This window comes from Plecotus auritus (assembly GCF_963455305.1).
Source record: "Plecotus auritus genome assembly, chromosome: 4".
NCBI lineage: Eukaryota > Metazoa > Chordata > Mammalia > Chiroptera > Vespertilionidae > Plecotus > Plecotus auritus.
The window spans coordinates 155,945,608-155,959,933 of NC_137775.1; the positions used below are offsets into that span (position 1 = coordinate 155,945,608).

The window sequence follows — 14,326 nt, forward strand, 5'->3', positions numbered from 1 at the left end:
CTCTTGGTAGAAACACCATTTCACATGAAAACTAATTGCATTTCCAATTAGCAAGTTCGAGTGCATTTTTCTTATTCTACAGGCTTCACATATTTTTCCTCATTAAAAGAAAAAGAAAGGTGAATTTCACATACCTAAAAATACCTTTAACCCTGGTCCAGTTGCCGGGATCTAACTGATGTTATGTCAATCATTATTTTAGGCTTGTCTCGGTCATCTGCTATGGAGTATTAGTCATGGTTCTGAATGCCAAGCCAAGATAATGAGTTTGGACTGTTATTTTAAGAATTAACTCAATAAATTTGTGTTGCATAGCTCACAAGATTTTCAGGAATCTGAGTGTTGCTGCCCAACTACTGCCATCCCAGAATGGGCTCTCCACAGTCCCTCATTAGCATCATGGCTCCCACAACAAGGTCCAGGATGAACCTCCTACCAGGGGTCCTCAAACTATGGCCCGCGGGCCACATGTGGCCTGCCGAGGACATTTATCCGGCCCGCTGGGTGCCGCTGCCTGTCCTGCTTAGCAGCCGACTCGTCCCGGGCCCGCAGTGTGCATAGGAATTTGTTTATAGTTTTTTTTTAAACTATAATCTGGCCCTCCAACGGTCTGAGGGACAGTGAACTGGCCCCCTGTTTAAAAAGTTTGAGGACCTCTGTGTGAGGGGTTATAGACCCATACCCAAGAGTCAGAGAATCTAGGAAAGCAAACGTCTGCCCAACCATTGATCAAATCTAGGTATTTCAGGAGAGTACAGGGTGCTTCCACAGCTAATATTCTGGAGGGATCTCAAGGATTCAGCTAAATTAAACCTTTAAAGATTTTTTTCCCAAAACAAAGTGGACAAATGGCAACACATTTGAAAGTATGTGAATAGGGCTTTAAAAGGTTAAAACCTTCTTCCTCAATTAGCATGTAAAATGAAAGAATTGAATATGATTAAATAGTATTTTTTAAAGTCAACTGCTATTTGGAAAAAGAGCCATCTTGGAAAAGGGCTTATAACACAACCTATCTTTACTTCCAATTCTTGAGCACAATGGTCTCTCTCTCTCTCTTATTTTGCAATCTCCACTTCCTAGTTCTCTCTTACAATACTGATTTGCCCCTCCTTCTTAGCATCATCAACTTCCCTCTGATACTGAGTTATTGCCATACAAAGCTAGATATTACCCAATTTCTATTTTACCACATATTCACTTTTGTGATTTTTTATTGTGACTAATTCTATTTGTTAAACATGTTTAGAAAAAGTCAAGTCTCAGGAAGAATTCTCTTCTATACTGTTTCAAGTCGTTACTTAAGTATCCCATAACTCAGGCCATGTCTTTGAGAAATAAAATGCATTTGTGCTTGTCAGCTTGTTCTTAAAAATGAAGAAATAGACATTTCACTAAAAGTCCTTTCAACAGGTTCTCAGGATTGACTAGTGATTAATTTTTCATTTTCTGATAGATTTCTCCAAACCCTCCTTTATAAGAAAATATAAAGGGCATCACAACAAGGGTTTATCCATTTTAATGTATAAAATACATTCATCTTCATTGAATATATCTCATTGCTAAGATGCCCTCAAAATTAATCCAACCCAACACATAAGAAAGCTTTACTTTCATTGAAATTGCATGTTATTTCCTTTTTTACTCATTTCTACAAATCCACATTTGTGATGGAAGAAAAGCCTCAATGCATTTTACACAGAAACATAAACTAGATCTGGAGAGAAAAAATTTCAATTAGTTTCTGAAAATTGTATTCAATTCTCAATGTGACTCACTGGTCCATGCTCAGCATGTGGCTCTTTATCTCAGAACTGTTTTAGGATTCAGGATCACTTCCTGCTCCAGATATACAGATACCTGATCACTGGTCTCACAGCTACCTGGCCTGATTCCAGGTGCCAATACCTCAGGTGCTTCTTAGGTTTAAAGTGATTTTGATAGATACAAAGCCATTTAAAGAGAAGTAGTCTTTCCTTTTAAAAGTAACATGGTAACTATCTCTTTATTTCAATGTAGGAAATGGTAACAGTGTTCTCAAGAAACATTAAGTCTGTACTTAGGATTTTATCTGGTACCTAGTGACTCACTAAGCACTTACCTGGATAATATCTGGCCAGGCCAGTGGCACTGCCAAACACCTGCCACAACAATGAAGGATCTTCATCTCGGTTTTTTTTGAAAACTTCATCTAAGGCACTTGTCCAGTTCAGTTCATTTAACACAATAGTTGCTAACAAAAAAAAGAATACAAATTTATAATTAATAATTGAATCAGTCTCCACTGATTTGCAAAAAACAAACAAACAAAAACACAAAACAATATACATTTTCACTGCTTTACTTATAAAGTACTCTAATCCAGTAGCTATCAAAATGTTTAGATGTGGAATTGTCTTCAAACAAATTTTTATAGGATGTTGACCTTTAGACATTTTGGGCTAAGTAATCTTTGTGTGGGAGCTTTGTGTGCTTTGCGGAATACACAGCAGCATCTCTGGCCTCTGCATAGGAGATGTCAGTACAGTCCCCCTTGTTATGATGAGCAAAACTGCCTCTAGACAGTATCAGAAACCCCTGGAAGGGCAAAACTGCTCCCTGTTGAGAATGACTATCTATATATATAAAAGGCTAGGTGTGCGTCCATCTGACCGGTAGCTATGACACACACTGACCAACAGGGGGCAGATGCCCAACGTAGGAACTGCCATGACACGCACTGGCCATTTAAAAATAAACAGCACCACAGACCTGGCGCTGACAAACCAACACTTGGCTTCCCCCAAGTGGAACACAGGCCCTGCCACCACTCCGGGGCGACACCCCACCAAATTGCAGCCTATGCTGCCAAGACCCCATGGTGCAAAATGCAGCCCACAGCCCAGCCCAGCCCAGCAACAGCCGCTGTGGGCACCAGGTAATGATGTCATGTAGCAATGCCTGGCTTCCTCTCCCTAGTGACTAGCCTCCTTGGAGTTTCTTCAGCCCAGGAACCAGACTTGCTTTATAGCCAGGTGCAAACATTTCACACTTTAACCAAATGTCTGTGAAGCATTTTCATGTGCCTCATCTCATTAGATCCTCACAGAAGTCCTGGAGTAGGTAGATAGGAGACTTGGTAGAATCCTATTTTCTTTTCTTTAGCCAGAAAAAAAGAGATTTAGAAAGCTTATAAATTTGACCCAACTGAAAATGAAGTAAGAAATGGTGGGCCTTGAAAATGACTTCAGGTTTTCTCACTGTGCAGAATATAGTCAAACACTGCTGCAGTTAAATATTTTACCCTTTGTTCTCTCTGCGTGATCTACAATAATAATCTGCTTCGTGTTGATATTTACTACTGTGTTGTTGACAATTACCTGAAAGAGAAGTTGGGGTGCTTCACTGGGCTGGAAAAAGTTTAGCTAAATCAGAAAGCAGGTCTAATTAAGCAAGTTTAATTCTATATCTATAAAAGGCTAAGTTGACTTGCGCATGCATGATACATATAAAGCTCTCGCCCATGCCAATCATGTGTGTGTTTCAATCTGTCATTGTCTATCCCGAATTTGGTTGATACTTCTATAGAGAGAGGGCAAATAACGATATCAAAATATTTCTTCTAATTAATTTCCTTTCAATGGGACACTAGTAATACATAAAACAGACAAAGGCAGCATTCCTAACTTTCAGGCAGTTCAAAGACCCCTACTGGACCCTTCAGGGCACAGTTTGACGACCACTGCCCTCAAGTGTTACATAATCTGGTGTGTTACTTGAGTTAAAAAAAGAAAAGATGTTTGTCATTGATCATAATTTAATGTGTTTACACACAATAAAAAAGGTTTTTTGACAAAAAAATCATTCAGAGGTTTGACAATGTCAATGTTAGAAATATGAAGTAGCTCATACTTCATTACTATCATTATGAAGTTTTATTTTTTTCTAGTTAGCTCAATTAATAATTAGAGTATGGTGCTAATAAGGATCAGTTCATTGATTTTGACACCTACTTATAACTGCTGACTGAAACATATGCCTTTCATTACAATGAAAGAGAAGTATTATAATGTAGGATAAAACAAGGGTGAAAGTAGTATATAATTTGTAATTATGGGCCTCTGTAATTACAGCACCCTATGTCTAGCATACTAAATGTTTAATTGGCTTAGAATATTATTTTTCTTCCACACAAAAAGATGACAAATAATTTTGTTTTTTTGTTTTTGTAAAATATATACCATGACCTGAGCAGATTAGCACATTGGACATCTCTGTACTTGAGAATCAATGACCAAACCTAAACTGAAAATTAGCTTCAGATAAGGTCTGGAGATACTGTGTAGTGTCTATGCTTTTTGGTGACCACATCAAATAAAGGAAGCAAATGCAATTATGGCTAAACCATGCACAAGACATTTTAAAGGTAAAATAAAAAAAGAGCTTCTATCAAAAAAGGTGTATATAGAAGTGTATCATTTACAAAAAAATGAAAACGGTAAAATTGTAAAACTGTTCTGGGACCAGCATCCTAATACATTTCTCATTATTGAAAACTAACAAGATTTCCATCTTTATAGATGTGGTTACTTCCAGAAAGATCAGTGTGGGTGTGAATATTCATGAGCTGGGTCGGATTCGTGGTGCATCTGAGATACCAGTGATTTCATATGCAAAAGCATGATCCAATGAACACTAAGTGACTGGCTATATAAAAATTTATATTCACACAGGTAACCTGAACTGATGCTCACTATTCATGAATATTTATAGCAATATACAAAACATCACAGAAAATGAGGGATATTGTACTTTTCTTTAAACATTCATAAGTTTAACAGTAATATTCCACTGAACAAATAATCATGTTTATTTATGATCCAGTGTCTTCATTAATCTCCAATCTATTCTATCTTTTCAATTTCCTTAACTATTTAATTCACATTAAGCAAAAACTGATATCTAATTACTTTAATAAACTTGTTTTCAAGGCTGCTATTTTTTTCTTAAGTTTTATTTGATAAGTTAACAACTATAAAGATTAGGCTCTGATACACTAATTGTAAATTACACTTTTATCTAGTTGGAGGAAAAGTCAACTCTGGAATATTCATACTATATTGGTGATACGTTTTAAAATTTTCAGTTTATATATTTGAAAATTCTCTTATTCAGATAAGCCATTATTGAAGTAGATTTCAAAATGTTTTTCTCAAGTTTAGATCATCTGCACATGAGCAAAGTATATAAAATATTTACATTATAGGTCCCTGAATTGATTTTAAATTTAACTCAGAATAAAAGAAATGGTATTGTATACCTATCACAAAGCTTATCAACTTGATAATAGTATGCAGCAATGAATAAGAATGCAAATACTTCCAATTGTGAGTGGATATTTATAAAGGCTATTGGGTATAATCTTTATTCTATTAGACACAATCTTTATTTGAAAGTCTGGAGCAAGAAATTAAAATTAAAAGTTGGCCATGGGAGCACAGAAAAGTGCAACCTTTTTAAAGGGGAGCCTGCTTGTAGCTGTCTTTCAAAATGAACATAGTCTTTAGCAATTTCAGGGGACTTACACTATGAAGACAGTATGGATCTCCAGTCCTTAACCAGAGAATTTTAGAGCAAGAGTCATTCATTCTATCATAGTGTTCAACTTTTTAAGGCACCAAAACCACAAAATAAAATATATTGCTGCACTAGGAAAATATCTTCTTAAGCTATGTTGAAAGCAACTATAAATACAAAATACAAAAATATATAAAGTATCAAAGTAAGCAAACAAGTATGAATATATTTTAGCTGCTTCTTCATTACTTGGCTATATTTTTCTGATCTACATCATACATTGCATTAGACTAATAAGCATATATTATTTTAGTATCCTGAAAGGAACAGATTTTTGTCTTCTTAAAACATATAAAATTAAATACTAGCTTCATTCAGAATTACAAGGGGGGGCACCATTTCTCCATTTCTATGCTATTAGCATAACTCAAATTACTGGGTAATCTGCAGATGACTGAATACTACGTAGTAAAACTAATGCAGAATATTGGCCATGCTAAAACAAATGTATCTCATTTCCTGAAGATACTTACTCTCTCCTAAAATCATCAGGTAGAGATTATTTAGGGAGATGATTTTTAATCAACTACCCTAGCTACAATTGGGTAAAAAGCCAGGCACATTCAAAAAGTTATTATTAGATCTTTTGTTTTATATTACAAGGAGTTTTTGTAGTTATGGTGCTGGTGTCTTTCTTTGGGTCTGAGTATTTTTAGAGTCCTCCGTTTTTCTTACACCATAGTACTTAAAATTAAAGGTATAAAGCATAATCCTTCTACAATGAAACAAAACAAGACCAAATTCCTTGGAAAATTATTCTCAGCCAATATAATTTTGGATTATGAAACTGTATTGTTCATTTATATAAAGACCTGAGACTCAAAGAATAATTGTGGTACTCTTAATAAAGGTAAACATATTATAAGTAAGTTTCCATTTGTTAATGTTTATTATAAATACTGTTGAAATGCAGTTAGTTTTCTGTAAGTCAAGATCTTTATTTGAAAGTCCAGAGCAAGAAATCAAAACTCAAAAGATTTTATTTAATTGCTAAAACACTGATATAAATTAGTAGCCAAATAATGTTTCATACAAAAACTCCAGAATAAAATATTTTTAAAAGAACTTGAAATATTTCTTGAACAAAAACAAAACTTTACCTTTTATTGGGACAGAATTACTTAAGAACTGGATAATAGTTCTGACTGGTTTTCTATAAATTGTTTAGCAGTATTTTAAATAATTATATCTTATATATTATATCAGCTATGTATTATATATGTATTACATTTTAAAATATTGTGTACTATACAGAGATGGGCAAATGTATGTTTTTAATTATTCATTTAAATAGTACAATAATTAATAAGTAATAATCCTATATAATAAAAAGAATAATATGCAAATTAACCATCATTCCGCTACAACCACAAGCCACGCCCACAAGCCAATCAGGAGCGAATATGCAAATAAACCCAACCAAGATGGCTACAGCCACAGAGACAGGAGGGAGGCTTGGGTTTCCCCGGCGATGGGGGAAGCCAAGCTTTCCGCCTGCCCTTGCCGGCCTAGGCCTCCACTCAAGGCTACAAAGTTTCAATGATAGAAGATACATAAACCCAAACAGAAATGGTGGCAGCCATGGAGCTGGAAAGAGCAAGAGGCTAGGGTTGCCCCCGGTGATGGAGAAGCTAAGCTTTCCTCACACCCTAGCCGGCCCAGGCCTCTGCTCCAGGCTACAAAGTTTCAATTATAGAAGATACATAAATCCCCCCAAAAAAGGCTGCTTGCACAGAGCAAGCAGGAGGCTTGGCTCCGCTCCAGGCTACAAAGTTTTAATTGTAGAAGATAAATAAACCCCAGATACCAGGGCCTCCGCTTGGGTCACCAGGGGGCGTGGCCAGCCTGCAAACCACCACAGGCCCCTCGCCCAGGCCACCTCACGCCCCAAGGGAACCCCCACCCTGATCAGGGACACCCTTCAGGGCAAACCAGCTGGCCCCCACCCATGCACCAGGCCTCTATCCTATCTAATAAAAGAGTAATATGCAGATTGACCATCACTCCAACACACAAGATGGCTGCCCCCATGTGGAAACAAGATGGCCACCACAAGATGGCCATTAAGGGAGTGCATTTGGGAGGGACCAGGCCTGCAAGGGAGGGCAGTTGGGGACGATCAAGCCTGCAGGGCAGGGCAGTTAGGGGTGACCAAGCCGGCAGAGGAGGGAAGTTGGGGGCGACCAGGCCTGCAGGGAAAGGCAGTTGGGAGGGACCCAGGCCTGCAGGGAAGAGCAGTTGGGGGGGGACCAGGCCTGCAGGTGAGGGCAGTTAGGGGTGACCAGGCTGGCAGGGGAGCAGTTAGGCATCAATCAGGGTAGCAGAGGAGTGGTTAGGGGGTGATCAGGCTGGCAGGCAGAAGCGGTTAGGGGCAATCAGGAAGGCAGGCAGGTGAGCAGTTGGGAGCCAGCAGTCCTGGATTGTGAGAGGGATGTCCCACTGCCCGTTTAAGCCCAATCCCAGTGGGATCGGGCCTAAATGGGCAGTCGGACATCCTTCGAGGGGTCCCAGATTGGAGAGGGTGCAGGCTGGGCTGAGGGACACCCCCCTCCACCGTGCACTAATTTCGTGCACCGGGCCTCTAGTACAAGAATAAACTGTTTCCTGTACTCACAACTGTAAACCTATTTTTGCCCACCCCTGTATTCACTCATGTCTTCCTTCTCCCATAACCTCCAAAAATAACGTTTTACATTCACACAAACTTATAATTTTTCATTTGAATGGATATTAGAAGTAAATGAGTGACTTTTTTTTCCCCCACTATAGAAGAGTAACTGGTCGATGCTGATCTAGCCTGGAACCTACTGCCAGTAACTAATGAACTTAAGCTAAGTATCTTATGGCTACTTTAAGAGCAAAATTAGTCCTCACTTTCAGCTGACTTTAAAGAAATGAAGATCTTTATCTTTGTTAGAAAATTAGATTTTGCAAAAATAAGTCTTTTATAGTTGTCCAAGGCTAAGCCTATTAAAATCGATGAATGCTGGGGAAGCAAACCTTGACTTCGGGCCTCTATTCTGAATGGTTAACAGGATTCCATTGATAATTGACTCAGAACGCCAGGGACACATCTCTATTCTCCTTATACTTGGTTTTTAAAAACATGGCCTTGGTGTTCAAGGATTCTCTCTTTTAGAGTGTTCTATTGTTCAATCAGGCTTCTCAAGGGCAGAAAGGAAAATCTAATTTGCAACAGCATAAAAGAAGCACCTTACATTTGCTAATTCTTCTAAAATAAATGGCATATCTATATCTTGTTTCTGACATGGCATACAGAATTATTTATAAGTTCTGAATGCAATTTTTTTCCTGTAAACTTCAACCCATAAAGTGTTGCACTGTTGATCCCCTTCTTTAAGTTTGAATATATTTTGTTGACTTATTCAGGGTTCAGGGCCTCATGTGCATAGAAAACACAAAATGACTATTTCAAAAACCTTAATTTATAATGTCAACTACAGCTTTCAAATGAAGCAAATATATGTAGAAAATAAACATTTTTATGATTTAAGATATAAATAACACTGGTACATCTGTATCAAAAATAAAAAATAACTTTGACAAGTTTCTGACAAGACCTGTAGATATTGAAGCTTTGCAAGGAACTAGATGCTAAAAAATGTGTTGTTGTTTTATAATGGTAAATATGATGCAATTAAATAATTAAAACAAGAGAACTGGCTCCAATGTTTACTATACTATTTCTATTTAACTAATAATACCATTCCCTTATCAAAGCCTTGCATTGTGATGAAATTAGTATACATGATTTAAGTTCTTGCCACTGGTAATAACAAATAAGGTCAACAATATTTATTAAGCACTTACTGTGTGCTGCAGGTATGTTAACCGTATGTGAGCTATTTATTTCTATGTTTTCATTATATGTTTAACTCTACATATTTAAAAATTTAAATCTAAAAAAATATGTCAATGTCTTTGTTAACACAGTGTTTCTCAACTGAGAGAAATACTCCTCCCCAGGGGACCTTCAGCAATGCCTAAAGACATTTTTTATTGTCATGCCTGGTGAGAAGTTATTTACATCTGGTGGGCAGAGCCCAGGGATGTTCTGTCCATTGAAGGATGTTTAGAACACCCCCACAAGTAATAATTACTAAAATGTCAATGGTGCCCAGGCTTAGAAACATGGCTCAAGTACAACTATAAACACAAGACAATGAATCCACTCTGTAAAAAGCAATGTCCCCAATGAATGTTGTCAACAAAAAGCCACAGCAAAACTTCTTCAAAGTGAGAGATGATATAATTTTTAAGTATTATTTTATGATATTAAATAATTTCAATATTTCGGGCTACATTTTGACACCCTTTGGGTTGAGCAAATTTTTCATTTTAGTCTCAGAAACTCTAACACACTATTCTCATCTCTAAAAAAGTAAGGATTCAAAGCTACTTTTTAGTGCTATTAAATGTTATCCCTCCCACCACCTGCTCTTGGACAGTCACAGAATATTAGAGTTTTGCTTTGATGCTGTTGTTATTTTTAATGAGTCAACACTTACTGTGTGATTCTAAACTGAACTTATTTTATCTCTATAGCAAATGTTCATTTTATCCCATAGTACATAAGGTCACCATTAAAAGGGTTGCATTTAACAGGTGAGCTGAGCCAGATGTCACTAATTTTATTCATCAACTCTAATCTCTAAAAGAAAAAAATGTTAATAAGAAGAAACCCACTGATCCAATTAAATGCACAGGCAAAAAGAATCCACTTTAAGGACTAGACAGTGTGCATAAATATTAAAATGAATGAATCTTTTCAATGGATTTGGCTAAGGGAATCTCATCTAATCCTAGTGTAATGGAAAGATTAATAAAACACAGAGAGAAGGGAAGGCCAAATCTAATCTCTCTAATTGTGTCTCATGCACCAGACTGCACCTCCCATTGAGGATGGGGGAACAGAAGGGTCCAAGGCATATGTAGACCCCGATGACAAGATAAGCCTTATTCGTACAGTTAATTTGGTACAAATATTAAAAGACTCTTGTCTTCGTCAATTCTCTAACCCCCATATTACTGAGATGTCTGGTCTTGCTCCTTATGGCTTTCATTTCCCATAGATTGAACATGGATGTGGCTAATATCCAGGGCACAGCTGTTCTGTTTTAAGGAAATCTCAAAATTGTGGAGCACATAGAAGGGACTCAGAAAAAATCCAAGAAATTAAGAATACTGTAAGGGGAATAGAAGACCCTGGGATATAACGTTATGTTTAGTAATTGAAGGACTTTAAATGCCATTTTCCATAAAATGATAATTGTAAGCTATTTCTCAGAGGGATATAGTGATTTTGCATGGGAATAATGAGAGTAGAAGGCAAGGTTAAGAACACTGTTTTTATCTTTCAAGCATTCTAAGTTTGTCTGTTCCTCACATTATCCAAAAAAAGAAAACACAATTAGTGACTTTGGCAGAGAAGAGTATCACTGGCAAAACAGGCTACTTAAATCATGTCACCTCTGTGCATCTGGGTTCTTTCACCTAAAAAAATGAATATAAGTACAATAAGAATTCTGGGTAGCCTTCAGAGTTAGTATGTCAGATAAGTTTTTGGATAAAAGGAAGCATGATTTTATTATAGTCCTTCCCTTAGCTGGATTGGAAAATTGTAACATGTCCTTTAGATGTCTTACTGGTACGTAGACAATAACTTCTTTTTACATTTCTACATATTATTTTAGTCTTGCCAGTCACTTGGTTTTACTTGAACTGTTAGCATATTTCTCCTTTTGTAATAAAGCCACTTTCCTTATATCCACCCCCTAATTAAAAGTTCTCATGTCATGAGATACTCTTCATTGAAAACATATAGGTAAAATATAATTTTAAATTTAGAACCATTGCATAATTTATCAATATAAATTATACAGAATCGTTAAACCTGAAGAGGACAATCAATTTCTTTCATTGATACAGAGTCATTTTCATCATAAATTCAACTATTTGTAATTAAATTTGTAATTACAAACAAAATTGTTAAATATCTAGTTATATATATCTTAACATAGATTATATGTATTCAGAATACTGTTTGTCACTTAGTAACTGCACAATAAATGTTGCCTGCCCTTACCATTATTATTTTATTCCCCTCTTTTTTTTTTTACTCCTCACAGGAGGATATAGTTTTACTGATTTTAGAGAGGTGAAAGGAGGGGGGGGAGAGAGAGAGAGAGAGAGAGAGAGAGAGAAAGAGAGAGAGAGAGAGAGAGAGAGAGAGAGAGAGAGAGAGAAGGAGGGAAAGAGGAGAGTGAAACATAGATGTATGAAACATAGATGTATGAGAAATATTGATCCACTGCCTCCCACATACACACTAACTGGGGATCAAATCAGCAACCAAGGTGTGTGTCCTCTTAGGGGAAAAGAACCAGCAACCCAGGTGTGTGTCCTCATAGGGGAAAAGAACCAGCAACCCAGGTGTGTGTCCTCATAGGGGAAAAGAACCAGCAACCCAGGTGTGTGTCCTCATAGGGGAAAAGAACCAGCAACCCAGGTGTGTGTCCTCATAGGGAAAAAGAACCAGCAACCTTTCAGTGCACTGGATGATGCTCCAACCAACTGAGTCATAGTGGCCAGGGCTTAGTCACCTCTTAATATTCAGCTTTTAAAAGGTTAAAATATATATTTTGATGGAGGAATTCTAATTGAACTGCTAAAATGCTAGGATGAATAATTAAATCTCACATTCGCTCCCCTCAAGAAACCTTTGCTCTTAACTCAGCCCTAAGTTAATGTCCAACATTACTTAATCTCCTTGCTATAAATGTCATGAAGGAAAAGCTATGTTAACCTTTCCACAATTATTTACATTGTTATAAGAGACTAAAAAAATTTAAAAAATTCTCTGTAATGACAGCCTTTATGTACTGTATAAGTTTGGTGAGGAGATGATTTTTATAATGGGATATTTCCAGTGCCCCCTGATATCAAACCACACTGGTGAATGCTGCCATGATAGAATAGGCGCCCCAAAATTCCGGTAGCAGAAATTAAATTATATAAGGTCTAATGTACATAGCAGACACAACACACAGAATTATACACCCACAGTTCTGTTAAAGCTGAGAGAAAACTCTGGGTGAGAATTATAGGCCAAATGAGATATGGGATATCTCTCTCGTCTTTGTTCTGAGACTCCTTAACTGCATAGGGAATTTAGTGTCTCCACATAAAGCTGGTCTGCTGAATTCAAAACGAAGGATCAAAAAGTATTGGAGCTGACTAATGAGATAAGGATAACAAGGCTCCTGGGGACTGGGCTGGTACTATCAATAAGGCACACAGTGCTTGCTACTTAAGGGTTTGTGTCAACCAGTTTTGGAATAAAGAGTTGCCTGCTGATTTAAAGATGCAAAGATCAGATGCATTGAAACTCAGTACACAGTAGTTGGCTGTAATCAAGAAGAAAAATCATTTGGTTTATACACCATCCTCTGCTTCAGTATGAAACAAAACAAAATAAAACAAATTGAAGGACAGATTGTTACTTCCAGAGAGTCATGTTACCTAAAGGTATGAATAAAATTGAATACCATTTCCAAGGCAACGTGAGGTTAATATCCTAATATCTCTAGTTGCACATGAATGGAGATGTAGTTGCACAGGAATAGAGAATTTCTCAAGTGCATATAAACATACATATATGCAGAGCACTCATTAAGTATTTTGTTATTTATAGAGAAAGACATCATGCTTACAACATAGTGAGCATGATTTCTTTAGATTTCAATGTACTTGTTATAGTAATTGTCATTAAATTTATATTTATCAGCGCTAACGACTACATTATTCAGCGAGTATCTAAAACAGAAATAATTCTTATTAATAATCCTGGACTAGACCTTCAAGCCAAAATCAAATAAATTGTGATCATTATTCTCAAGTTTATCAAGAGCTAATAAAGAAGATTGATAAACCAAAGCATCTTAAATCAAATGTTGCTTTTGTATTATAGATTCTATTAACTTTAACCTCCCTCTGAAAAGCTAAGTAAATGCTTTGAGGGCTGAGGGAAGGTGGTCACAGAAGACTTCCTGGAGGAGGTGACACACAGTGTTAAGGAAGAGTGGAGAGGCAAAGAGGGTGTGGTGGCTGATTCAGAGCCTAACCTGTTAAGGGCACAGAGACGATGATGACAACAACAACAACAACAACAAGGCATAAGACATTCTAGGAGCTCCTTGTTAAAGACGGTGAATGAAAGGGGATTGCATGTAGGACAATGGCAGCAACGATAAGATTAAAGACACCCTGTTATGATAATCCAGAACTACTAAATACACAATAATTTTATTCTGAGAATTACAGAGAGCCATATAAGCTGACATCTGAAATAATCATATTTGCACTTGAGAGTTCACTTAGAAGCCAGATTGAAAGCAAGCCAGATGAGTGGGGATGGCAAAATAGAAAGCTTGTATGGTCAGGATACAAGCTTGTATGGTCAGGGGAGGATAACAATGGTCTGAACTAAAAAGACAGTGGTGGACACAGGAAGTGAAAGTTGAGGAAAAATAGTCTACAGACCATAGTGACAGATAGTGGGAAAGGGAAAAGGGAAGCCTTGGGGTTCTAAGACTTGGGCCCGGATAGTGCTATTAACAAAGACAGGAACGTAGGAGGAGGGGCATGTTTGGGGATAATGATGATGAATTCCATTTTGAACACAACGTGA

The 14,326-nt window shown here is 37.0% G+C and overlaps 1 protein-coding gene across 4 annotated transcripts in view; it reads right to left on the reverse strand.

Annotated features, from left to right (window-relative positions):
- Positions 1-14,326, reverse strand: part of CACNA2D1 (calcium voltage-gated channel auxiliary subunit alpha2delta 1) — a 393,063-nt gene that overhangs the window by 105,954 nt on the left and 272,783 nt on the right. For all 4 annotated transcript variants that reach the window (XM_080665796.1, XM_080665795.1, XM_080665798.1 and 1 more), the window contains exon 7: positions 2,102-2,233. In XM_080665796.1, coding sequence (XP_080521922.1) covers positions 2,102-2,233 — 132 coding nt within the window. The remainder of the gene's footprint in view (positions 1-2,101; positions 2,234-14,326) is intronic.